Genomic DNA, 27721 nt, shown 5'->3' on the forward strand with positions numbered 1-27721 from the left:
CCAAAGCCTCATCCACATATTAGCCAAGCCAAACCCTGCTTAGCTTCCAAGATCAGATGCATCAATAAACACGAGGTCAAGTAGGGCTAGGGCTCTTCAGGACTCTTCACTAAGTCTCACTAAGTGTGTGCAAATAGTCGGACATTTGGATATTCAATATGTAATTAGTATTTCACAAATAAAACACAATTTGAATTTTACTATGTGCTGCTTCACCTGCTGTAAATGCAGGAAATGCATGGCAAATCCTAAGTGTGCAAACTAAAAGACAGTTATATCTAAATGCGCTAGGTGGCACTGTGGAGCGTGTTAACAAATTGATTGTATTTGATCACAGAATGTAGTCATGTGCCTTGCAAAGTTAGTGGTGGGCCATTATTGGCGTTAACGTGCTGCGTGAACGGGAGACTCTAATCGGGCGATAAAAAAAATATTGTCGTTAATCTATTCTCAAAGTTGGGGTTGGGAGCTGGGTCTATACTATGCGAGCTATGATGACTTTCACCTTGATATTTTAGCGCGGATGTATACCAAGCCGAATCTGTAGGGGGCGAGAACTTTGGTTTTGGAATTACGGTGACAAACAGAGGTCAACAAACCCAACTCCCACTAACATCCGTCTTACCTTAAACTCCAGCTCCATGCCGGTGACGTTCTCTCCGGACTCGATCTGCGTGAGTTTCTGGATGTAGGCGTATAGGTTCCTGGCGGGAACCTCGGTGGTACCGCAGGTGACGGCCTCCTGGAGCGCGTCGTGAATGAAGACATACTGGTCCTCCGTTTGGACCATATAGTTTCTCTGAGTGCGCATGAGCGTCACGTGACCGTAGATGTCCACCGTCTTCTCGTGTTTGATTCGCTCCAGCATGGCGTCGATGACGATGAAGCAGCCGGTCCGACCCACACCAGCACTGTCACACAACAGGACAAATGTTTGACGATGTTAGAGCTGATGTGTATGGATGCTCCAAAGTAAAAATACTTGGCCAAAGCCGAAAACAAAAACAAAATTAAACCTTGGATGAAGGCCGAATACCAACTTATACTTACTAATCGATTAAGGCTATTCAATCATCATGCAGTAACCAGCCACAACCCCTTCCTCTTCTCATCAGAGACATGTGCTGTCTGTGCTTGTAATGATTTTTGTGTTTATCTCAGACACATTTAAATTCTTCTACACTGTGAAATGTTTGCTTCTCTGACTCTGGTTGATATTTGATCGTGTCACATCACTGTTCAGTACAGTTCATTTGGTCTTTAAACTTAATTTAATTTGCTGAACAGTCGTACATCCCTACTGTTTTGTGTACAGATACATTTTCATTGTTTACACACAGATTCAAAGTGCTAAAACAATGGGAAATGGCTGACAGTAAGTGATGCGTCACATGTATGTGGAACAGCCAAACAGTATTTAATGACAGAGATTCTGGAGTGGATGATGCTGTTCTTGATCGGCGTACACCTGTGCTCGCTATCAGAGTAAAACAACCCCTCCATTTAGCCTCTCACCCTCTCTAACCTCCATCTACAGACTCAAAAAGCCTCCATCTACTTTCCACTTTCCATCACTTTGAAGAGGCCAAAGCTTTGTTAACTTCCTGAAGCGCAGCCACTGACGTCAACCACAGGCACTTCTCCATGAAACACCTGAGATCAGAGCCCTTCATTAAGACCAGAGCTCCACAAATGCTCACATTAGTGCTCTTCCTAAATGAAGACGTGAGTGAGAGAGAATCCTTAATGAACGACACACTTGAGCTAATTAACACCAGCTCTACCTCACACACAGAAGTTTGACTAACACACTTTTAAAGTTTACAAAACCCATTTGTGGAGCACCTGACACAAAGACCTCTCATAAAGTCAGCAAAAGTATTCCACCACTTTATTTGGGCTCTTTTAAGTCAAAAGTTTCTAGTGAGTCTGAAGTCTTGATAAGCTGGTTCAGGTGTGTTTCATTAGTTAACTCCGCGGGACTGTGGCCCTCGAGGAACAGCCCTGTTCTAAAGCAACCTCACATGTTTCGTTCACAGAGGACACAATCCCAGAATGCACTGCAGCAAGCATAAATCCATCCACTCACATTTACATCCAATTCACCAGCTGTATGTTGTGGAAACCAAAGTTTCATCAAAATACTAGCCAAGACAAACCTTGCTTAGTTTCCAAGATCAATATAGTTCTAACGAACAAAAATTATCTCTGTCGTTCATTGCTCATCAATTAATTGTGATTTTAAAATTGTTATTCCCAAATCAGGGAAGTCTTGGAAATTAATAAAATCTTAGATCTCCATGGACATTTTCATTAACATCTAAAATATTTATTTGGGTAGAAATTGGGAGTAAAGATTATTATTATTATTATTATTATTATTATTAGAAAAACTGCAAATCATTAAACACCTGAGCAAGTTGTCACGTTTTTATTGGGGAAAGATGTCACATATGCTTGAATTACAGTGTATTAATTATCATTTATATTTGCTAAAACAATGGTTTGGTATGAATTTTGTACATAACCATTCACTCTAATTGTTCTTTTTATAATTGTTTAATTGTTTCAAGATGGCATGTTGTCATTGGACAATATTCTTTAGGGTACAATAATGTGAAAATGTTTGTAGTATAAAAAAAAAAAAGCCTACAGCACTTTCATGAAATACCAGTGTTGGTGTAGTGACGCAACTAACGTAACTACATTTTCAGTAGCGTGACAGTAGCTCAGCTACTTTTATTATAGTGTAGCTTTTCCAGTAGCTAACTACTTTTCCAGAAAGTAGCGAACAAAAGCTTCATTCTTTTTTACGTTCTGATGAGTCACGATTACTAACAATATCTCTAATGTTTTCAACTACTTTCAAATCATGAGAAAATTCCCATTCTAAACAGTGACATGGGGCAGTGCAGTCGCCTGTCCATGACGTAGTTACCCTTTGTTCCTGCCTTTACTGACGTAGAAACCACATGACAACACTGTCGTGGACAAAAGCAGAAGTAGGGTCTAGCATCCAGCAAACCACTGGCTTGATTCAAGCAGTTCCTTATTTACTACTACTTGCACGTTTTATGGTGGATTGTGTTACTTATTTATGGAACATAATTACTGTTTACCATCTGCCGCTGTTTCTGTCCACAAGGACAGCTCCCATAATCATAATCGTACGGGCCAACCAAACGACCAAGAAGAGTTTGGGACAAGAGGAGAGAAAGAGCGAGGATCAATATCGGTGTTGCATTTTCTAGATGGACGTGTCTGAATCATAGTCTGATCGCGTCTTTGCATTGACTTTGTATGTAATCTACTCGCGCAAATTGTTGAACTCGCGTTTGCTATGTATGCCCAGTTATTGTGAATGTACACGAGTGTATATATTTGTTGAACAAGTGGTAATCGTTTTCATATCGTCTGATTGATGGCCGTCAATGGTTAGGTAGAAGACAACAAATCCCATCATTCCATGCTCCTTCTTAGTGTCATCAAACCCTGAATTTTTATTGTTTTGGTAGTGCACCCTCTTGTGGCAAGTCCTACAACCTGTACCATTAAAGCACATGCAGGAGGTGAATAATTGCCCTTTTAAACTAATTAATCTTCCTGCTTTATTGCACTCTAGATCAAATGTCTATTTTACACAGATGAAACATCATAATCTCTGTCCCCCACTCTTTTGTAAGGAACACTAATCGAACAGAAAATAAAACTGCGATATAGCAGTGTGCTTATCCTTCGGCAAATAATGATTCGACGCAAAGTGCAGTGTTGACGTGCACAGCTAATGACTGACGTCTCCATTCACAGTCAGTAAATACCTCATTACCTTCCATTGATGTTACATTTGTAGCAATTTGGCACTTCGACAGTCAGTTTGAGTTATAATAAATACATAAATATTATTTTGTGTATCAGAGAGTTTACAAAAATTAAATGATTGGGACACTTTGTCGCTGAATTGACTTGAATTGACCTGAATTGACTGTAATGTTAATACTAAAATAATAAAAACTGAAAGTAGTTTCTAGGTACATTTTCAGAAGGGTGGCTTGAATGTAGCTTAACTACTTTAATTTATGAGTAGCTTGTAGCTGATCAAGCTACAGTTTCAGAGTTGCTTCCCCAACATTGTGAAATAAACCAGCCCTGAAATATCCACAGCTACTAGCAAGGCGTTCTTAGCTTTATGCAAAATCACTGTCTTTGTTTGGACTCTTGGGTGAAATATGACGAGGATGTGTTTTTGACAGGTTCATACGTCTGAAATTCCTGCCACTCAGAAACCCTTCGTCTGTCTGTCCAGTGACCTCCATGACATTCAATCATGTGCTTGGATGGACTTTCTCTTTTGTTACGATAACGGCTGACTGCATACGCTTCAGTGGTGACCTGCGGGTTACAGGTGACAGCGATAAACGCCCACTTTACAGCCTCACACACACACACTATCAGCATTGATCGCATGATGTCTGGCAGATTTCAGAGAAAGCATTAAGCACATAGAATCTGAATGTTCATTCTGCAGAAGGCGAATAGTTTGCAGCGCAGTTAATTACCCACGAGCGAAGGAGGAGGAGCTTTTGTTTGGCTGACAAACAGCACATATATAATCTCCCGCCTCATGCGATCCTGCCGGCTTAAAACTCTCTCTGCTCCTGTCGAAGGATGCCTCAACTTTCTGACACCGCCGCAAAATGAAAGAAAGGTTTTTTAATGGTCAGGCGTGCCGGCGTTTTGGTGCGGATTAAAGTCTCGCTGTCGAGACGTTATCTGATGTGAGCCGAAAGGAATTCAAAGTCTCCGTCCCAAAGAATGATATTAATTCCAGCATTCAACGCACACGCCGGCCAGAGAAAATAGGGGAAATAAGGATTTTTCAATTTCAAGCGCTCCGCTGGGAGCTCTAATTAACTGCCTTATGTGTTATTTTTAAGGGTTTACTAATCCTTGTTTTCTCTCTGGCAGTTTTCCGATGGAAGCTTGTGCATGCCTCTCTGTGCCTGATGTTTTTTGTGCTGCTTTCGCTTAGAGGGGAATTTAACAGATGGTTTCATATCTGGGTTTTCCATAAATGCCAGAGTGCCTCATGTTCTGCCATGCACCAAAATCAGTTTTTTTTTTTTTTTTCGTACAGAGACGCACAGTCGAGTCTCATGAAAACAGTGTGATTCAAAGTTGAGATCTAGCATTGGTTTGACCAATCCATCCATCCTTTTTTTTTTTTTTTGTGATCTACTTATTATATGAAAGTAATTCTTTAATATGGTTTCTAATGATAAATGAAAGCACACAACACATTATTACATCACCTGTGCTCAGCAAGAGACACGTAACATGAATTCTTAAATCAGAAACAAGTCATATTTAACAGCAGACAAAAATGGATCTGAATTTGGAAAATGCACCACAGTTCAAAAGTTTGGGATCAATGTGAATTTGTGATTTTTCTGAAATTATTATCTTCAAAATACAGTAAAAACAATAATATTGTGAAATATTATTACCATTGTTTTCTATGTGAATCTCTGTTAAAGTTTAATTTATTTCTGTGACGTGCAGCTGTATTTTCACACATAATTTGCATATTACATTTTGCAATCTCATGACTATTTTCTCTGTGTTATTAGCAGTAAGTCAGACCTGCAGTGCACCACCATGGGTCCGGCGTCCGGTGGGTTGCAGGACTTGACCCTGCGCAGGAAGGCCAGGAACGGTGTGGGATGCTCCGGGACGCCGTGATCCGGCCACGCCGTGAACTGGAACTGCCGCACCTCTCGCTTCTCGCTGGAGCCGTTCTGAACACAATAGTGACAGAAATAATCATCATTCACTTTCACAGACAAGATGCTTTCTGGAGCTCGGCAGCGATGTGTGGCCGAGTGAATGTGGATTTGCTGTACCTTGTAGAGGGCAAGCGTCCGGACGCAGTATGTGGCCAGCTCCACCGTGTCCAGCAGCGTGACCTGAATGAGTCCGTACGTCTCCGTCCCTCTGTTGGGCCAGTACTGGTCACACTTCACCTGAAACACACACAAACACACGGATAAAGCCAGAGAAGGAGCGCTGCCTTTCCCAATTCCTGCTGACAACACCGCAGCGAGTGACAGACGCTATAATTACTATCTCCAGCGCTCTGTCGCAATCACTTCACAGCCGGCCGTCATTAGCATTAATAGATGTGGGCTGCACTGCTGCTAGTCTGTCAGGAGCAAACGAACAAAAGAGACGCTGAACATGAAGGAAAAACCATACGCATCTCGTGCTGGATGCAGGTCTGTCTGACTGCAAACAATTCTGCTAATAACATTAGGACGCTGAATATTTGATTAAATGCAGGAGTGAAGACGCTTCAGAGCCAGAGTTTCTGCGTTAGTGTGCGTCTGTAAGTCTTTACAGCAAGCGTCAGTCGATGGATTCATGCAAAGGACGACACATAAATGCAGGACAAATCAAGGCATGAATATAAATTCTGCAGCTCATAATGGCGAGGAGAAGGAATCTGAGAAACACACACATCAATGGTGCAAATACGGAAAGGATGGAAATGAAATTGTGGGTGAAATCTGTTAAAATTGAGGATGACATGGGTTTTGATATTAATTAGACCAATAATCAGTTCGACAAAAGCTTTTAAACCTGCTTGGAAACATTTCGTTTTGCCATAATTGATGTAATTTGTCAAAAATAAGACGGTTAGAGCCAGCGCTTTCCACAAATAGAGCACGAAAAAACTGAGCTGCTTTACCGTCAGAAAGCCCTCAAGAGGAGGAACTCAGTTTTATTTGAGCTGCTTTATTTTCTATTCATATGACATTTGCAATTTTTTCCCAACCCTATTACTCAGATTCAAGACATAAACACACCCTGATTTGATTTGCTTTTAGATTTATGAGACATTATTTATTTCGATATTCTAGGGTTAGGGTTAGGCTATAAACCAGAGTTGCACACAAAATATGTGACAGTTTAATGGTTATTTCATAATCAATATTAGTCAAAATTGAATATTTATTTACTACATTTATGTTATTTTTGTCAATTATACATCATGCCATTTTTGCCATTGTCATGATTTTAAATCGTTACATCTTTTAAGCTACAGTTATTTTATGTGAGATAATAGTTTATCAAACATATCGAACAGTTCTCTCCAATAAATAACTAACTCTGTGTGATATTCATGTCAAGTACCAGTTATATAAATAACTGTAATGTATTGTTTGCTATAAATATTGTAATAATTAAATCAATACTGCAGATCTGGTAATGATTTAACTGGACTCATTCTGACAGTGTTTTCTTACCAAACGTCAAATACGTGACATAGACTGTAGTGAGTATGTAAACTAATTTTATTTTTTTATTTTTTATTGATGTACTTATGCATACTGCAGTGCACTTGCCGAGACTCCGCCCACTCTCTCTTCTGATTGGCTGTGATTTGTGATTGGAATCTTTATCTTATATGTTACATGTTTAGTTAGAAGACACCGTAAGCCAGTGATGTCACAGCCTGACGTACCCTGGATCTCTCCTCCAGTTTGGTCATCATGACGATGTTTGCGCTCCGCTGCTCCCAGATCATCCTCCAGAAATCACCGAAGGTCTCTGGGAGCGCACCTTGAGTGGCGATGTAAGCGTTCTGCTTCCGGTAGCCATCGATGTAGTTTGAGTTGATGTAATCGCTGCCTGGAATCCCTGCCAACACACACACAACACCCTGAGAACCAGACACTACACCTCCGTTTCTTGCACGCTTCTACTTGGATGCTCAAGTATTTCAATTATAGTTTTGTTTGCTTTAGATTTTTCACACACTGGTCAATTCTATCTATCTATCTATCTATCTATCTATCTATCTATCTATCTATCTATCTATCTATCTATCTATCTATCTTATTTTCAGTATTTTAGTATTTATGGAGTGATTAAAAAGAGAAATCTCAAATCTCCTCAATAAAAACCTTTAATTATATCAACAAAATCAATCAAGAATTATGCACCTGGATTCATCCAATGTTGAAAAAAGTTCAAATATTAGCTCCTATAGAATAGTTCATATTTAATGATGTCGTTTTTTTAACCATAACATTCAGAAAACATCCAGAAACATTATCTTAATGGACTGTCATTAATAACACAACTGGTTTAGTACAGTGATATACATCCTCCATTTGCTCATCAAAAGCAAATCATTTAAAAGCAGAACACTTTCCACACACACACACACACACACACTCTCTCTCTCTCTCTCTCTCTCTCTCTCTCTCTCATTCTTCATTATGATCCTTTTAGAAAAACAGTTCAGTAAAATCATTAAAATTCAGATGTCAGTTTCTGAAAAACGGCCCGAATCGTTATTCAATACTGTATTTATTCTGTGATTTCTGTGAGAGAAACAGTGGAATGAACTGAAGACGTGTGAGAAATCAGGAGAAAATGGAGCGAGGCTTGATTTGTGCAGTTCTCCGTCTGACAGAAGAGCGGCTCGCGCTCACGCTCTGTCTGTCTCCAGCTGAACTCTTTTACTGAGAGTTAATAAATACATTAAAAATGCCATCTTTTTCACTTTCTCCTTCATTCTGCGACTGACAGCATAGCACAAGACAATTAATCCTGCGTTTTCTTCTCTCTCTTATAAACAAAGACAACAAAATGACACAGATATAAAAAATAATAATAATAACAATTGTACTGAACCGATGTGTGTGTGTGTGAGTGTGTGTGTATTCAAATAGCCACATACTTTCAGTGTATATTTGACACATTACAACTCTGTTCCAAAACCTAGTGAGCTGCCTAAATAGGGTGTATTTCAAGACAGGATTACATGTATCCATCACAAACTAAGCAAATAAACACATAAATTAACATTAAAACAAGAAGTCAAGATGGGCAGAGGATCACCAATTCCCCCAATGCTGCGGCGAAAAATACTGGAGCAATATCAGAAAGGAGTTTCTCAGAGAAAAATTGCAAATAGTCTAAAGTTATCATCATCTACGGTGCATCAGAGAATCTGGAACAATCTCTGTGCATACGGGTCAAGGCCGGAAAACCATACTGGATGCCCGTGATCTTCGGCTCTTAGACGGCACTGCATCACATACAGGAATGATACTGTAATGGAAATCACAACATGGGCTCAGGAATACTTCCAGAAAACACTGTCAGTGAACACAATCCACCGTGCCATTCACCGTTTCTGGCTAAAACTCTATAGGTCAAGAAAGAAGCCATATCTAAACCAGAAGCGCAGGTGTTTTCTCTGGGCAAAGGCTCGTTTAAAATAGACTGTGGCAAAGTGGAAAACTGTTCTGTGGTCAGACGAATCAAAATGTGAAGTTCTTTTTGGAAAACTGGGACGCCATGTCATCCGGACTAAAGAGGACAAGGACAACCCAAGTTGTGATCAGAGCTCAGTTCAGAAGCATCTCTGATGGTATGGGGTTGCAGGAGTGTGTGTGGCATGGGCAGCTTACACACCTGGAAAGGCACCATCAATGCTGAAAGGTATATCCAAGTTCTAGAAAACATATGCTCCCATCCAGACGTCGTCTCTTTCAGGGAAGACCTTGCATTTTCCAACATGACAATGCTAGACCACATAATGAATCAATTATAACATCATGGCTGCGCAGAATAAGTATCCGGGTACTGAAATGGCCAGCCTGCAGTCCAGATCTTTCACCCAGAGAAAACATTTGGTGCGTCATAAAGAGGAAGATGTGAAAAAGAAGACCTAAGACAGTGGAGCAACTAGAAGCCTGTATTAGACAAGAATGGGACAGCATTCCTATTCCTAAACTTGAGCAACTTGTCTCCTCAGTCCCCAGATGTTTGCAGACTGTTATAAAAAGAAGAGGGGATACCACACAGTGGTGAACATGGATTTGTCCAAACTTTTTGAGATGTGTTGGTGCCATGAAATTTAAAATCAACATTTTTTTGCCCTTAAAATTATACATTTTCTCAGTTTAAACATTTGAAATGTCATCTATGTTGTATTCTGAATAAAATATTGAAATTTGAAACTTCCACATCATTGCATTCTGTTTTTATTCCGAATTTGTACAGTGTCCCAACTTTTTTGGAATCAGGTTTGTAATTTTAAATAATAATAAATAAATATATAATATAAAATAGTATAAAAATATATATATAAATAATATATATATAAAATAATATAAAATAAATAAAAATAACAAAAAAATAAATAAATGTTAGAATTTATTCTAAAGCTAATATGAGATATTTATCTCTGACATTGGGCAATGATATCTACTCAACACTATAATTCAGTTTTAAGGATGTTCAGACAGTGGTGAGCGTACCATCGATGGCGGACAGCAGGACTCTGGAGTGATCGTAGGCGATGACGTTTGCGTATCTGTTCTTGGGTTTGTTGACCTCCAGGTTGGAGTGCTCCCAGGTGAACTGCTGACCAGGATCGATCGACTGAGGAGGAAAGAGGAATATGAATTAATGATTGCATTAATGAGCTCACATTAGCATCAGAGCTAAACACGCTCACACAGACGCAGCTCAGGTTACAGCCGTATGCTAACTGCTGGCTCAGACTCAACATACTCTGAGTGTCTCACACTAATAATATCCGTCTGAAATAGAAAGACACGGCTATGATCAGCATTTACCGTCTGTATTAATAGAGCGCGACTGTAACACGTCATCGAGCGAGAGCGCTCAGAAATAAACTCTGCTGCTGGGCGGAAACACTCTACATCACAAACTGACCTGACATTCATGAAATTAATCAATCAATGCATATATCATCCATTTAGCAGCAAATTCAGTAATTAAAAGTCATAATGAATATCTAACAAATATGGATTAACAGATTAATTAATAAATATACAAACAAATGCATGAATAGATTCATTTTTGACAAAATAATAATGAAAGAATAAATGAAATAAATATTCTAATTTCCAAAGAAAGGTGAATCAATTAATAAATAATAATTAGATCAAATGCACTGAACATAATGTAATAAAGATATGATTGATTGAATGAATGAATGAATTAATGAACACATTTGTTCATAAATTTATAAAATTTAAGTATGACTGGAGTAATTGCAGGTGCATCTCAAAAAAAGAAAAAAAAATATATTTATATATAATGGAAAGGTTTTTTTTTTCATTTTATGTAATTTAATTTAAAAAGAAAATCTTATATTCTAGAGTTAATGCACACAAACTGAAATATTTCAAGAGTTTTTTTTTATTAATTCTGATGGTTATGACTTACAGCAAAAAAAAAAAAAACAGTGTCTCCAAAAATTTCAATATTTTCTGAAATATCAATAAAAATAATAATAATAATAATAATAATACAAAAAAAAACAAAAAAAAAACATTTACAAATCAGAAACTGTTCAAGATCTCCAAAGCAGGTTTAGTTGTGCACTCAAAACTTTTGCATGAATTACTGCTTCAGTGCGGTGTGGTGTGGAGGTGATCAGACTGTGGCACTGCTGAGGCGATATTGAAGCATAAAGTGCTCCAGAATCTCCTGGTAGATAGCTGCATTGACTTTGGACTTGATAAAACACAATGAAAGAAAACCATCAGACTTCACGCCATACCAAATAATCCCTGACTTCAGAAACTTCACACTGGACTTCAAGCAGCTTTCTAATCAAGCTGACAATGGAATATTCTAATTTTCTGAGATACTGATTTTTTTTTTTTTCTAAGCTGCTTGTGTGCAATGAATCAAGAATACAAGAACGTTTACTTTTTTATTTAAATTACAAAAAATAAAGACCTTGTCCATGATATTCAATTTTTTTTGTTTTGTTTTTTAGATGCACCTGCATCCACAAAATAATGAATAAAATAACTGCAGGCAACACTAATGGATGGATGAATGAAAGCATGTATAGTCTATTTACTAATGAGTAAATTTGAAATGAAATGAAGGTGAATTAATAATGAATAGATAAAATGGGCAAAACTGGGATCATGGAGTGGATGAATGAATGAATGAATGAATGAATGAATGAATGAATAAATGATGCATATGATGCCCATGATCTTCCTGCCATTAACATTTTTCTTTTCATTTCTTCAGGAAGTCAGACGATTGAAGCTTTCAGCGCTGAGCTTGTTAAAAACAGGTGTGGGCCTGAAAGAGTCTGCCAGTGAAAGAGCTTTTGTGCTCAATATGACCTCAGCGTCAGTCTTATGTGCCGTTTGCAATTTTTTCCCATTTACTTTAATAATGAAATTATTCAGTCTCCGCAGTGTCTTTTGAAAATGAAAAGATGATACGCATCTGCCTGCGAGCCCAGCTCTCTGCGTTGACAAATTTCAAATTACAGTTTTCAGAGGAGCGTTGAATGAATGAAAATTGGTCCCGTAAGCGAATAGGGGAAAGTAATGTCTTCATGCTTTGAATAGATTCTGAAGGATCACGCAGAGATGTGCTCCTTTTCAAACGGCACTTTTGTCCACTGATGTGCCCTTTCAAATGATAGCAGACAACTGCAAACAAATCGCAGCCCCACTTGGACAAATTATGCTCAGAAATAGCAAAACGATAAATGCTGTGAGACTGTCAACAGCCAAAGCAGATATTTCACATTCGACACGTATAGCTGAGAGAGGCGAGGAGACGCTGCTGTTTTAGCTGTAAAGCACAGCCGCTTGTTTACATAAGCAAACGGGCTCAATATAAAGAAGTGTAAATTGACAGCGGTGGTATTTTTCTGTCAGGGCGAGTCGCCGTGCCCCACCATAAAGCTTCGCTAAAGATGACAAATCTCCAGTTAAGCCGCATCATTCTGCCAAAATCTGCTGGAACATGGCTCATGAACTCGCCTGCTTCATTGTGCTGCTAAAATGACTTTCTGTGCCCATGCAAAAGCGTCCCGGAATGACAATACCATGTGTTTGAGCTCAGGCCTAGCAGGCATTCTGGCGGAGCTCCACAGCTGATCTCATGCTCGGGGGCCAAAGCCCAGGGGCCCAACGGCAGAGTCTCACGTCCTAAAACACATCACCAAACTGAATCGTGTTTTGCCCTGCGATCTCGCCGGTGGAGATAAGGAGATTACATCCAGAAACATCTTCCCTGACCTTTCCTACGCCGGTGTGGTAACTGATGGGAGATACGGCAGGAAAGGCTACACTGTGAGCACAATTGATACGATCGCGTTTGTGAGCGGCAAATGTTCATCAGGTCAGACACATCACCAGACCGCGTCAACAGTGGTCTGTCTGAACATGTGCATAAGCTTAACGGTACATTGCTATGTTGCTGCCAGGGTAATTGTTTTTAAATCAGTTTGAGTAACAATCGTAGTGATGCTTGACTTCCAGTAATAATGTTGAAAAGCATTCATGTTCATTTGAAACCTTTTCACATTTTAAATATTTTACAAAATAATTGAAAACCTTGGATTTAAATACAAAAGCTGTGTTAAGATAAAAAAAAGGTTCATATTTAAATGACAGGGTTAAATTTGAGTCACATAAAATCATTGACATTGACAAAAATGTGTTTAAATGCGGTAGTGAATCCACTAAATTATAATTTTGTGTGTATGAAGCATAATTCACTCTCAAAATTGGAATGACTGACATTATGGTAATCATAGCAACAGGGTGTGGTCAGGTGTGCGTCAGGTGTGTCAGGGATAACCAGAATCTAAACCAGAAACAAGCGAAAATCAGGGCAAGCGGCAGACAAATCAGAGTCAAATACACAGTCCAAAGGTCAAACACAGGAATAACAAAAACGGGAAAATCGCTCTGAAATGTTAGACAGGCTAAACAAGACTTTGCAATGTGGTGGAGTGAGTGTGCTGCTTATATGTGTGTGTAAATGAGGTGCAGGTGTGGCAAGGAGATTAGCTGATGAATGAGGTGCAGGTGTGGCAAGGTGATAGTGATGCAGTGACTCATGGGAAATGTAGTTTGGGTGTGGTGCAACAGTATGAGAGGTGCTAGTGAGTGGAGTGCCCTCTACTGAAGTTCATGGGCACTCCAGCTAATGATCGTGACAGGTATCCTCTTTTTCTCATGTTATTTGTCATAATATTACCTAATTTGCCGTTAAAAACTGTCAGGATTCACACGCAATCAGAAATTAGCTCATTAAAGGTGTGGACATTATTGAATATGCATTTGTAGGAGTTTTTCACTTTTGATCTGGAAATTTATGAGAGGAAAGTATTTTAAATAAATTATGCAATGCGATTTACTGAGATGTGTGCTTGTCAATTTACTGGTATTTTTGGCATTATTTATCACTTGAAAAAGCATTTCTTATAGCATGTGTAATTTGCACTGCTCTTGGTAGATTGTGCTGGCCTTTATGGAAATGAGATGTTTCGTCTGTGTTCTTTAATCTGCACCTTGTCGCCTCCCATCTGCATTTTTATGGAATGGTGCTTTAACACTAATTTGCCCTGTTTAGTAAATTTGGCCCTTGTTATGTTTAGCGAATTTAACTAAATCATCATTGACAAAACTGTCTTGTTTATGTTTGAAAAGCTACTTTGCAGAGCACGCTCTTAAAAGGTTGCCATGTCCACTTATTATAAATGACATTTATTAAGCATTTTAAGCAGTGGATGGAGTTAATAAAATATTAATGAGCAGGTAATGTATGTCTTGTTTCCAATATAAAGTGCTTGGATTTAAGTTTACTATAGGCTTGTTTTCATTTACTGTTTTTTTTTTAGAAAGACCTGACAACATTTATGAGTTAAGATGTACCTCCTTCTCTGTGATTTCTTGCACTGCGCATGATACATATCTAAATATGGAGCTGGCCAATAAAAACTATATGCACTATTTCTAAGTGACTAATCAAATATAAATAAGTGACACTGATCATTTGTACTCTCTGAATCAACTCAAACCATGCTGGAAAAGTTGATCACCAACTCAGACAAACCAAATACTTGCCAAATTCATGATCATTTTAAACATTTCTCTCAAACTGTTATGCTGACAATGCAATTTATATTTATATAAGAAAACTGCAAAACACAACCATTTAAACAAGTGGTCCTCAACTAGGGGGCCTCAGCATACATCCAAGGGGCACACAAAATGGTTTAAAATCATTTAAAATAAACTTAACAAATAAAAATCAAAACACAACCAAGAATCATGTTTCTTAATGTAATTAGTACCTTTAACAATTGCCATTTTTATTTAAGAATCTTATTTGGTAGAAATGGGAATTTGTAATTTAAAGACAACTGTAATCTAGTCCTAACATTCCTAGGATTTTTTTTTTAAATAAAACAAGTTTGAAAATGAGCAGATTTGTTTTTACAGGAGAAAAATCTTGGGGCACCTTTAAATATGTGCCATTGAAACAGGGGGCTTGGAGTCAAATAAAGTAGAGAACATTTTTTAATGCAGAAAGTAGTGAAATGGTTGAGCATTACCTCATATTCCTGCGAAAACTTCAAGTTGTCATTTGCTTTCAGGCATTCGATGTGATCAGCCAGCTCCATGACTGGGATGGGAGGGTGACTGGCCATCCCTGCAGACAGAGGACAGACAAAGAGTCCAGATGTTAGTGCTAACACACCAGAGCCTACATCGAGAGATGGGCATTATAGAGGATGGAGGATGTGAGGTTTGTTTGGCCTGTATGATTGAACGAAGCAGCCACATGCTTGAAGAGAATGGACACAGAAGCCGCACAGAGCAATCCTATTGAAGATAGCACTCTAACTCGTCCACAAGCGTTAACATGGCGAGAAACATGGTGGAAAGATGGAACAGAGTAGAACACTAGGGGCTGAATATTAAAGATTGAGCTGGCGATGAATCTAAAGGATGCAACATATCAAACCCCGCCTCCTGCGCTGGCGTGAGGCAAAGCGGCGTGAGGAGATGAACGCAGTCCAGAGAGGAAGTGAAGGAAATGAACAGACACAGTGGCATATGTAGAAACAAGAACAACTAACTTGACAAATGGAGGTTACTGGGGTAAACCGATGTGGCTGAACCTGCAAAGGAAAAGGGGACGGGGATAAATCATACTAGCTGACGTTAAAACAAGCAAATGTGGTGACTGATCGCTATCGGAACTAAAAAAAAAAAAAAAGAGGCAGTAGAAACACAGTCTGAAATGACAGTCGACAGTCCACAAACAACGTTACGACTGCATATCTGTTTATTTGTTAGTAAAAACGAATTCCCACATGCTAACGGCTAACGGACGACAAACATGCGGAAATGAGGATAACACGTTCGGAAGGAAAACCAAGAAAAAAAAGACACACAAATGTAAAAAAGACAGAGAAGATGGCGTGCATGTTTATCATGTGCATGTTTGTCTGTTCTCTAGGAGCTTCACCAGTGAAATTTGCAAAGAAGGCGCGTGTCTGCGAGAGAGTTTGTGTTTGCACTGCAGAGGATGCTTTTGAATAGTCGAGAAGCAGAAGCTGCTCTCTGATAACTGGTTTGCATAACAACAGCCTGCGTGCCACAGAAAAAGAGGCTGTACGCTTGGACGTGGTGCTGCGGTTCTTTCATCTCTGGGCTGATAGAAGAGGGCATTAGCTAATGGAGGCAGCAGGAGAGAGCTGCCATCCACCGCCTCTCAAGACCCATTACCAGCCGCGGTGACAATGAAACGGCCATTCGAAGAAACGCATCAGAGCGACATCAAGCACCCTCAAGATGAAAATTGAGATGGGGGGGGGGGGTGACTGCACGATGGCATCAAGGGTTTGAAGAGAGGAGGGCTAATGCAGAGGCCGTTCTCGCTGAAGAGAGGGATCTTCAGCTGTCAAGAGCTGCATTCGGGCTGCCTGAAGGGAAAATGGAGGATGCAAAGCTTCTCTAAGAGGCTGTTTGCAAAAGAGGGGCACGAGTCCAGTAATAAAGAGACGGCAAGAGGATTGAGTGTATGGAACATCGCTCTCAAAAACATGTTGCAATGCAAAAACCCACAACGTTTGAGTCATAGGAGGATATCAAAATGAATGGCACTGCTGAGTAAGGATGGGAATCGAGTTCAATGGCAACATTAACAATTCTTTGGGGACTTGAGGAATGGTTCAAGAAGAAAACCAAGCCTGAAAGAGCCTGAGGTGTTTTGACTAGGCTCGCTTTAGAAAGTCTCCTAGGCTGACCCCTTGATGAGTGCCCAAAACCACTAAATAGTGTACTATTTAGTCTTGACTCATGTAAACCAGGCTAGTGGCCTGGTAAGACCAGCTAAACACCTTAGGATGGTTTGAGCTGTTTTTCTTCTGTTAGGGAAACAGGTGTTCACACTTCCCAAATTGTGTGCTTACACTTGCCTGCTTTCAAACACAAAGGAGAGCCTAAATTTGATTCCCCAACAAAATATACAACCAGCTGAGCTTTCAAGTTTTTGGTTGGCAACAAATGTCACTCTGTGAACTTCTATGAATTGTGCTGTGTGGGAAGGGTTTTTTTTAGGGGTTTTAAACCCCTTTCAAGCCATCAAAACAGACCAGCCTAACCAGTGGAAACCAGGGGACAGATGCATAAATGTAGTCACTACATTAAGACTGGGTGTTTAGAACTAGTCCGAACAGAAGTCAAGAGTAATCAGTCTTACTTTCAACAGACTAAACAGTTTATGCAACCAACTGCAGCTTGGTAGCAAAAGCTGGTCTGAGTCACTTTTATCAGAAAGGTGAACTGTTTCTCTCCAGTCCATCTGTCTTGCTCTTGCAGTCCAGGTGTTTCTGACAGACAGACAGATGGACTCCGGTTCAGTGTGTTTAGAGCTGGTCTCGCTGGCACCCAGGTTTTTATCTGACAAACTAATGGAGCAACTGTTGTCACTGCTGTTCTGCCCCTCAGAAAATAAATCTATAGGTCTTCACGGCTGGCCGCTCTAGAACCGAGTGCACTTCACCTTGTTCACCAAGGTCAGGAGGGAGCAGCCGTTCGCCTCTCAACAATTCCCACATTCCTCTGAGACTTGTTCACAGGCCGCTGCTTTCAAACACAACGACCTGCCTATGTGTGTGTGTGTGTGTATCTGAATATACAATCACCAGCAGGGGGGTTTTGAGATTCTGGCTTGAATATATTTCTCCATGGTTTTCTTCAGCTGGCTTCGGTTGGCCACAGTCTTCGCTCTTTAGGTAAACTCACTGAGCTGTTATGAATGTGTTGCAAGGAGTTCTTGGGTCAGCGGTAAAGCTGCAGGTCCAGAGTCCAGAGGGATTTCCTGCCCTTCCGTCTGTCCGGAAGCCACCTGTCTTGTGCAATTCCTCAAGAGGTACATCTTTGCATCTCTGTCTCCATATGGCTTACAGACTCTCCCATTAATGTTTGTATATGCTGAGCACTGCTTTGACCTTTCTACACACAGGTCTGTTTGTGTCCAGTGACTCATTCAAGACTGTGTTTCTGAATGACACAGAAGAGTCAATAAGCTGACCAATGCAACACCAACATGTTCCCAAATCTAGTGAGATGCCTTGTTGTCTACATAGTCAGCCTCTCAAATAGATCCTCTTGAGTACTGATTAGACATATTCCACACAGGCAGCACCACACTATTTGATAGACCTTGTAATCAACATTTATCTTGCTTACGGATTACATATTCACTGAGCTTGTCACAATGCATTCTGTGATTGCCTCTTTGAAGGCTGCAATGCTGCCATAACATTTGAACAAAATGGAACATTTTGTAAGGCAACATAATGTTGCTGAATGGATTTTGAGGAACCTTCCAGTCTGGAGTTCACCTATGAATGCTGTCTTCTTAGGCAGCTCAGTAGGCTTTGGAACTTCTAGACCAGTGTTTCCCAATTCTGACCCCAGAGTTCCCCCAATAATGCACATTTACTACATCTGTCTAATTAAACACATGGCATTCAACTCATCAGCTTGTTACTAGAGACCCTCAAAGCTGGGCGTGTCAAATAAGGGAGACATCTAAAATATGCACTGTTGAGAGCACCAGGTTTGGGAAGCGCTGCTCGATACTTCTCACGTTCCTCATGATTCAAGCATAGAATTTAGTCCAAGAATCTTCACTTTATTTCAAATGTTTCTTAGGACATCCTGTTTTAGACTAAAGAAGTTAGCCGATGGTTTCTATATGATGGTGAAGATGAGGAGGATGGCTGTCAGCAGCTCTTACCGGGAGTCTGGAAGTTCAGACGGCGTAACTCCACGGGGTCTGTTGGGTGATGGGACGGCATTTCTTTACCGCTGGGCAGACTGCCCTTCCTGGCCTCTGACTCTGCCCTTTTCCTGAAAGAAATACATCATATACTTCAGGACAAAACTGTGTTTGGACTTTCAGAGCAGCACTCCAAGAGATCAGCAAACACGCTCACGATGGACATTCAAATGTGACATGTTCTGGCATTCTGTGAGCCATGACCACTGCGTGTGTCTCAGGTACAGCTCTTCTGCATGCTCTCACCTGTCTGGTTGACTGCTCCAGTGGAAGCGACAGGAGGGGAGAACAGAGGGTTAGTACGCACGACAGGTTTTTTTCTTTCCTAACAGGGACTTGGGGTCATGAAAGGGCTCTTAGTGAAAAACAGTTTGAGAAACCCTAAACAATTTGATGAGCAAAACCAATTAGAAAATTAATAATGATAATACACTACTAATAAAAAGTCTGGGATCAGATTTTTTAAAGGGATTCTTGTCTGTGACTCTTATATATGTTCACGCACGATAGATCACTTCCGGCGCTTTCCGCGCTTGCGTAGACTAAGCCAGAGCGCACACGCACGTCACATCAGGAAGCACTCGCGCATCAGATCAGTTGTGTGTACAAGAGGTAAAAACGATATAAATACTGTTCGTTTTCTGACACAAACCGCTCGTTTCGTGTCTTAGGTCATCAATGTGTACTGACTATGGGGAATTGTTGTGCATGCTCTTTGAGGTGGTGACCATAGACCTCCATTATATGAGTCACAGACAAGAATATCAAAATGGGAAATACTGCGGAGACAAAGAAACCTAAATCTTTGATGTCCTTGAGGCAAGCTAAAACATACCAAAATTTAATTTGAAAGTGAACCATTGCTTTAATGTTTCTGAGACAAGTTTTGACTGCTCACAAAGACTGCATTTATCTGATCAAAATACAGTACATCTGTGTATATATTATTACAATTTAAAATAGCTGTGTTCTATGTGAATATCTGTTTAAATGTCATCGATTCCTGTGATCAAAGATGAAATTTCAGCATCATTTTTTTTTTTTGGTTTATATTCATTTATAAAACAAATGATTGCTGATGTGTAGAGGTTTTCCACTGTATGTGTTCTGTGTACATGTCTTGGTAGCAGGAATCGCTCTCTTTTTTCTGTTTGTTTGTTCTGAATTGGTGCATCACAAGCAGTGAGTGTGTTGTGTTGTTGACATTGTAATATTACACTATAAGCTGTGTGCATGAGCCCGTGACATTGAATCTGTGATTAACAAATAAATCTGCCATTTGAAGACATCAAATAACCCTGGATATATGAAGGACCTCATCACAATAGATGTTCAGCTCAATGCCTGACTGTAATTTACAGCAGATGAACAGATCAGTCTATATTCAAATGAGCACCACAGATTATCGCACAGATACTTACAATGCATAATTCCACACACACACACACACACACACACACACGCACACACACACACACACACGCACGCACACACACACACACACACACACACACACACACACACACACACAATAGCTTAAAGTCTAAATGAAATCCAAATTCACTCCATTTACTTTCTTTACACATGTTACTTCTGTTTTCGTGAATAATTCAACATTATCCTGATGATCAGCTTGCTTTTGCATTCTTTCACCTTAATAACTCAGAAACTAAATCACTTGGATAATGCTAAAGCTAATAAAATCCCACAGTTATTTTATTATTATTATTATTATTATTATTATTGCCTGGGTTATTGAAGTTAATTAAAACTAAAACTGAAAAAAAACTGAAAAAAAAACATGTTTTCTTAAAATAAAATAAATGACAAAATGTTATTTCAGCAAATGTCTCACATTTTTCATTTTAATTACTTAAATACCTAATGTACTAAATGACTAAAATGATTATTAGAAACGATTAATCAGGATCAAACGTATCCAAAATAAAATTTTTGTTTACATAATTATGTGTGTGTACTGTGTACATTTATTATGTGTCTATTATGTGTCTCGGGTGATAAAAAATATCGCTGTTAATCTATTCTCAATGTTGGGTTGAGAGCGGGTCTATATTAGGCCAGCTATGATGACTTTCACCTTGATATTTTAGCGCGGATGTATACCTAACTGAATTGCACTGTAGGGGGCGAGAACGAGTCTTCGAACCTGTGTGTATGTCTACAGGGCTTGGGCGCCTCGTTGCATTCTGGGACATGGCAGCCATGTTGATGGCCTCGTGAATGTAAACATACAGCAAGTTGAACGAGAAGAAGCAGTTATGAGAAAGAAAAAAGATGTTAAAATCGTGGAAAGGTTGTGGGATTTATAGGGATACACTAAATGTGGATGCCAGAGACCAGTATGTGGACAAAATCGGCACTATTAACGGTTTGGATCCATATGAAATTCCCAACAAATAGTGGAGTACCGACGGAGACTTGCTGCCGCACTTTTGCATAATAGATATCTTCGGCGACCTTGTTTGTTTTGTGAGCGCCTACACTTGAGAATAGTTCCGAAGCTACAAGTCAAGTCTAATGTACAGTTCACAAATGGATGGGTGAAGGAGCTGCAGATCATAGAACCGGCAAACACTATACAGTAATCCGGACAAAGGTAAACTACGCTCTACCTAGCTGCTAGTTTAGTAACTGTTAGTGCTAACAACCATTCACACATGGACTTTTAACTATGTGTTTAAAAAGTTTAGTTAGTAGCTGTCAACCCTCCCGTTTTTTTCCGGGGTTCTGACGTATTTGAGCTCTTTTCCCGCTATCTTCCCGTTTTAGTATTTTCCTGTAAAATAGCCTGTTAGCCCCTCCATCAGACCGGTCAAGTCTCTGTGTTGTTGTCCTGTTGCTACTCCTGTTTTCAAAGCATCGTTTTGCTTACTTGAAAGCAACCTTAGCGTGATGTTGGGCATTTTAAGATAGCGTGGTTGTTGTGAGAGCACGATTTCATGCCAATCTGTAACTAATCTGTAACAAATCGCTTAACGTTAGTTAATGCAGCCATTTCGTAGTACGGATTTCTGCTGTCAGCAGAGGGATAGCAACAGAAAGATGAATGTTGAAATTTCCCATAGTTTGGATGAGTAACCTTTTCAATGTTTAATGTTGACTTAAGCTATATAAATGAATATTCAGATGTTATGGTCTCCATCGCGCCTCCAAGCAGGAAAGCGGTGGAAAGTTAATCCATTCTTATTTTGTTTTCCCCATGGCGAATATATGTTGTGCTGTTACACCCCACAATACAGCAATGGTTTACCATGGTTGAAATACATTTTTAATTCATCAAATTAAGACACACGGATGAGAGGGAGTATGTCTAAACACTGCGCAGTAGTCCGAGCAGTAAAGGAGGCTATCAACACGGCGGACACACAAGTAATGACGTCACGACGCCCAAACGTGACGTGCTGACATGGATGCAGCTGAAGCCGCCGGGTTTGCTTCAGGGAATTTTTTTTCCAATGGAAACCATTTTGGAAACAGGAGATGAGCCCCTGGTCTAATGCACCACCTGGCTTTAAGTCATTATTTTATTTGGGTAGCACACATATTCTAAATGCCTTTGGCAGAATTCAAATTAGACATTTTCATCTAGATTAATCTAAATTAATTCCAAGATTAAGGTGAAATTAATCTAGATAAAAAAAAAAAAAATCTATACCTGAAATACATACATACATTATATATATATATATATATATATATATATATATATATATATATATATATATATATATATTAGGGGTGCTCCGATCACGATCGGCCGATCGTTAATGCGCATCTCGTCAGTAAAGCCGGTTTTCTCTATGTGAAATCGCGCACCTGATGGAATTAACTGCTGATTAGAAAACCGGCTTTACTGACGAGATGCACATTAACGATCGGCCGATCGTGATCGGAGCACCCCTAATATATATATATATATATATATATATATATATATATATATATATATATATATATGCATACACACACACACGCGCGCACGTTTATATATTAAATATATTTATACATGATATGAAATTACAAGAACATAAATATATACATGTGAACGCTAGTAAATATTTTCAAAATACATGCTGTATGTGTGTGCATTTCTGGAGTGTGTGTTTCTCCACGGTTTCTACCTCTTGAACAGCAGGATGGCGATGACGATGCAGATGATGAAGATGACGGCCAGCACCGGTCCCACCACCCAGATCAGACCCTCCTCTTCATCGATTATGGGCTGCGGGTCGATATCAGCAAACATCACCGGATCAGAGTACGGACTCGCTGCGTACAACACCTGCAAGAAAAACATGTTTGCTGTGTCTCTGGGTTTGTGTGAAGAGCAGAGGCTGCATCTAAAGCAATGTGTTTTCAAAGGAGCGAGGGCAGCTCATAGTTTTGTTAAAGCACTTGCATGAATTATTCAGCAGAACAAAAGAGTTTGTTATTTGATCTGTAAAGCGTCTAAATCGTGCCTTTGAGGTGGAGCTAATACAAAACTGTTTCACGTTAACAATCATTAAACTATCCTTGCATAAATCGCACATGTAATTGTGTACACGTAATGATATGTTTCAGGCAAATGCAGGGAAGGCTTCTTTAAAGCCGCTTCCGAGCAATCAATGGCAGCGTATTATTATTCAGGCACACAGTCAAACAGCCTCGATGTGCTGGAAACAATTAACGGAAACAATTAAATGGAACTATATAAATACGATCATATAAAAACACTGTCAGTGGTCTGAAATCCTGTTATGATTAATGTAATATTCATCAGTGTGTGTTGCGTTGTGTTCAGTGATGTAAGTTACAAGCTACATCCAGTGATTAGCATCTAATTTCCTCTGAAATCATCAGCACAAGCCGATAAACAGAGACATCACACACAAACACACACACACACACACATACACACACATACACACACACACAGATGGTGTCACTGACACCCCCCCCCCCCCCCAAAGTATTCAGACTTCATATTCTGAGATATTCAGAGACATAAACTGGCATAAAGTTCAAAAGTTTGGGATTTCTGTTCACCAATGCTGCTTTTATTTGATGAGTAATACAATATTAACATAATTTATAACAGCTGTTATTTGTGTTAGAATATATGTTAAAATGTGTTATCAATGCTGTATTTCCAGCATCATTCCTCCAGTCTTCAGTGTCACATGATCTTCAGAAATCATGAAAATATGATGATTTGCTGATCAAGAAACATTTGAGATTATTATTAATGTTGAAAACAGTTGTGCTGCTCAATATTTGTAGAAATTGTGATACATTAATTTTTTTTTCAGGATTCAGATGAACAGAAATCTTCTGTTACTTTATAAATGTCTTTACTGTCACTTCTGATCAGTTAAATGCATCCCTGCCGAATTAAAGTATTGATTTCTTTGAATTAGTTTCACCCCTGAACTGTTTTATGTGATTTATACACAAGAGCGATGACAGAACCTGGAGAACAGTGATGCTGTGTGGCATTAGTGTGATTTCGGCAGTCACATGAGGTTCGAGTCCAGCTCTGCTGTGTGTTTCTATGTGTTTCCAGCGCTGACGATGACCTGCAGCTCACTGAATACTGCCTCACTGCTCACAGAGCTGATCATTCCTCTGTGTGTGTGTGTGTGTGTGAGAGAGAGAGAGAGAGATAATGTGTGTGTGTGTGTGTTTGTGTGTGTGTGAGAGAGTGTGTGTGAGAGAGAGATAATGTGTGAGTGTGTGTGTGTGTGTGTCTGCAGTGCAGCTGATAAGACTCTGCTGCTATTAAAGGGAAGGCGTTTATCTCACAGTCCCACTGCTGACAGTTCTTCAGGGCTTTCCCTTCGAGAGACAGACAGACAGACAGACAGACAGACAGAGAGAGAGAGAGACAGACAGAGAGAGAGAGAGACAAAGACAAAGATAGAGAGACAGAGAGAGAGAGAGAGAGAGACGGGCTGCTCATATTTCAGCAGGACTGTGTGCTGATATTATTCAGTCTCTCACTTTGACATTTATGAGTAAATGTATGAATATTATTAATATTATTACCAATGTTGGGAGTAACGCATTACAAATAACACAGGTTACATAATATATATATATATATATATATATATATTTTTTTTTTTTTTTTTCAAATAAGTAAAGCAAGTTTGTTTCCCCATTCATTGACTGACAGCATTCCTTTCCCTGTGTTGAGAGAAACTGGGGGTAAGTGCAATATGTAAAAGGGTCTTCACAGTTGCCAAAAATATAACTCTTTTTGTTATTAAAAATATATAACAAATGATGACGATTTTCGTCCCAGATGACAAAAAAAACACACAAAATAAATGTAATGCATTACTTTTCATAAAAAAAAACTAAGTAATGCAATTAGTTTCCTTTTTAATGGAGTGACACACTATTTCAATGCATTTGTAAAAGTAACTATTCTCATCAATAATTTAATTTTATTTTATATTTGTTTGTTTATAAAACCATTAGCAGATGACAAAACTTGTCCAAGTTTCATTGTCTTCTACTAGGGCTGGGTATCGATTCAGATGTACCAGATCGAATCGATTTCAATTCACAAGCTCTCAAATCGAATTTGATTTCGATTCTCGATTCAATTTTAGACTTTGATTCGATTTTCTATGCAAATGCAATCGATTCATTGATATTTTGTGCATGAGGTGAATTGTGAGGAATTTTGCTTGGGAATGGATTTGAAATCTACGGAGCACGGCACGTCACCTGTAGGAAAAAAAAAAAAAATCAATCCATTCCCTCAGTTTATAAACCGTGCTCATGAACTGTTCCCTCGGATTAACCAACTGTAACCACCAATTTCCAATCCGTGTGCTCAGATTTTGTAAACCATACCTTCAGTTTTTGAATTTCACGCAAACCGTTCCCTTAGACTTGTAAACTCAGATTCATGACTCCGCCCCAACCGGCAGATTAATTTCTGTTTATTAAACATTATTTTTCATAGTATCCCATGAGACCATGATTAGCACTCACAAAATAAACGAAGATGTATTCACAGTATTGGATTGCATCTGAGACTCACGTTGTCGGAGATCTCCAGCACGGCCAGCACGAAGAAGACGTACTCCTGTCCGTTCAGCAGCTGCTTGTTCTCGAAGTCTCCGTATATCTTGGCATCTCCCAGCGTGAACTCGTTCGGCAGCTCGTGGAAATACGCCGCGATGTACGGCTTGGGCTCCATCTGCCGACGGAAGCGAAGAGCGCGACTCGTTCGGTTGATTTCTCGCAACAGCTGTAAGAAACACGAAGATGAACAGATGATCAGCCCAGCACACAGACACGTTCTGATCAGAGCAGGAAATATCAGTTTACATTCACAAACATTAATTTTACTGTTAATTGTAATAATCCAGTGAGATTTTTAGCAGCCAGTGCTCCACACTGAGATCTGATCTGATCATGACATGAAGGAACAGAACAAACGGAGACAGACTCAATCCAGAAGAACTGTGTCTCCGAGACGCTTCAAGAAACCTCCTGCGAAGCTCCTGAGAAACTCTGCTCAACTGCACCGAGGACAAAACCTGCTTTAAACACCGAGGATGCTCAAATCTAATGTTGGTTTAATGAAGTTAAAATAAGAAAATCGATTTATGACATTATTTTTGACAGCATCCTCATTTTACAGCATATTTACACCAGTGCCTACAAATGTTATCAGTACTGTAGCTTTGCAGGAGGTTTGTTGAAGTGTGTGTGAGACACAGTTCTTCTGGATTGAGTCTGTCTCAGTGTGTTCTGTTTCTTCATGTGACTCCAGACAGATGATGATGATCAGATCACATCACATCTCTGTGTGCAGCACACACATCTCACTGCATTATTACTATTAATGGCAAATTGAATGCTTGGAAATGTAAACTGATATGTCCAACTGACACACTACAGCAAAAGATAGAAATAACTGACTTAAAAACATTTTAGCTGAAAATACTAGTGTCCTAATCATTTTGGCTAACATTTTGTTGTGTGTGTGTGTGTGTCTGTCTGTGTCTGTGTGTGTAGGTGTGTGCATGCGTGCGTGTGTGTTCGTGTGTGTGCGTGTGTGTGTGCGTGTGTGTGTGTCTGTGTGTGCGTGTGTCTGTGTATGTGTGTGTGTGTGTGTGTGTGTGTGCGTGTCTGTCTGTGTCTGTGTGTGTAGGTGTGTGCGTGCGTGTGTGTGTGTGTGCATGTGTGTGTGTGTTCTGCAGGCGTTTGCAGTGAGCCGGCGCTCTGATAAAGCTTTCTATCAATCCTGTTCAAGCCTGCATCAAAACTGCATCAGTCCTTCTGCCCTTGAGCCCCTTTCAACAGTCGACTTCAAATTTTGACAGCAAAATAAATTGAGTGTGTATTTGTGTGTGTACGCTGGAGGAAAAAACACTATATATATATATATATATATATATATATATATATATATATATATATATATATTATTTTATTTTATTCTTAAAACACTGGTGCAGTAAATGTCATTGTGGCATTTGGTCTGATGTAGATCGCAGTGCTGACGGTGTGTTTTCTTCATGAC

At 39.5% G+C, this 27721-nt stretch overlaps 1 protein-coding gene across 45 annotated transcripts in view; it reads right to left on the reverse strand.

Annotated features, from left to right (window-relative positions):
- Positions 1 to 27721, reverse strand: part of LOC113106534 (receptor-type tyrosine-protein phosphatase delta-like) — a 339617-nt gene that overhangs the window by 14322 nt on the left and 297574 nt on the right. For 20 of the 45 annotated variants that reach the window (XM_026268559.1, XM_026268605.1, XM_026268581.1 and 17 more), the window contains 11 exons: positions 26231 to 26440; positions 23316 to 23476; positions 19420 to 19434; positions 19132 to 19244; positions 15959 to 16000; positions 15431 to 15528; positions 10335 to 10458; positions 7523 to 7698; positions 5901 to 6020; positions 5641 to 5795; positions 626 to 911 (listed from right to left, as the gene is read on the reverse strand). In XM_026268559.1, coding sequence (XP_026124344.1) covers positions 626 to 911; positions 5641 to 5795; positions 5901 to 6020; positions 7523 to 7698; positions 10335 to 10458; positions 15431 to 15528; positions 15959 to 16000; positions 19132 to 19244; positions 19420 to 19434; positions 23316 to 23476; positions 26231 to 26440 — 1500 coding nt within the window. The remainder of the gene's footprint in view (positions 1 to 625; positions 912 to 5640; positions 5796 to 5900; positions 6021 to 7522; positions 7699 to 10334; positions 10459 to 15430; positions 15529 to 15958; positions 16001 to 19131; positions 19245 to 19419; positions 19435 to 23315; positions 23477 to 26230; positions 26441 to 27721) is intronic. The other 25 variants (XM_026268603.1, XM_026268584.1, XM_026268582.1 and 22 more) reach the window with 5 other exon arrangements.

Source organism: Carassius auratus, chromosome 7 (genome assembly GCF_003368295.1).
Source record: "Carassius auratus strain Wakin chromosome 7, ASM336829v1, whole genome shotgun sequence".
In the NCBI taxonomy this organism is placed as follows: Eukaryota; Metazoa; Chordata; class Actinopteri; order Cypriniformes; family Cyprinidae; genus Carassius; species Carassius auratus.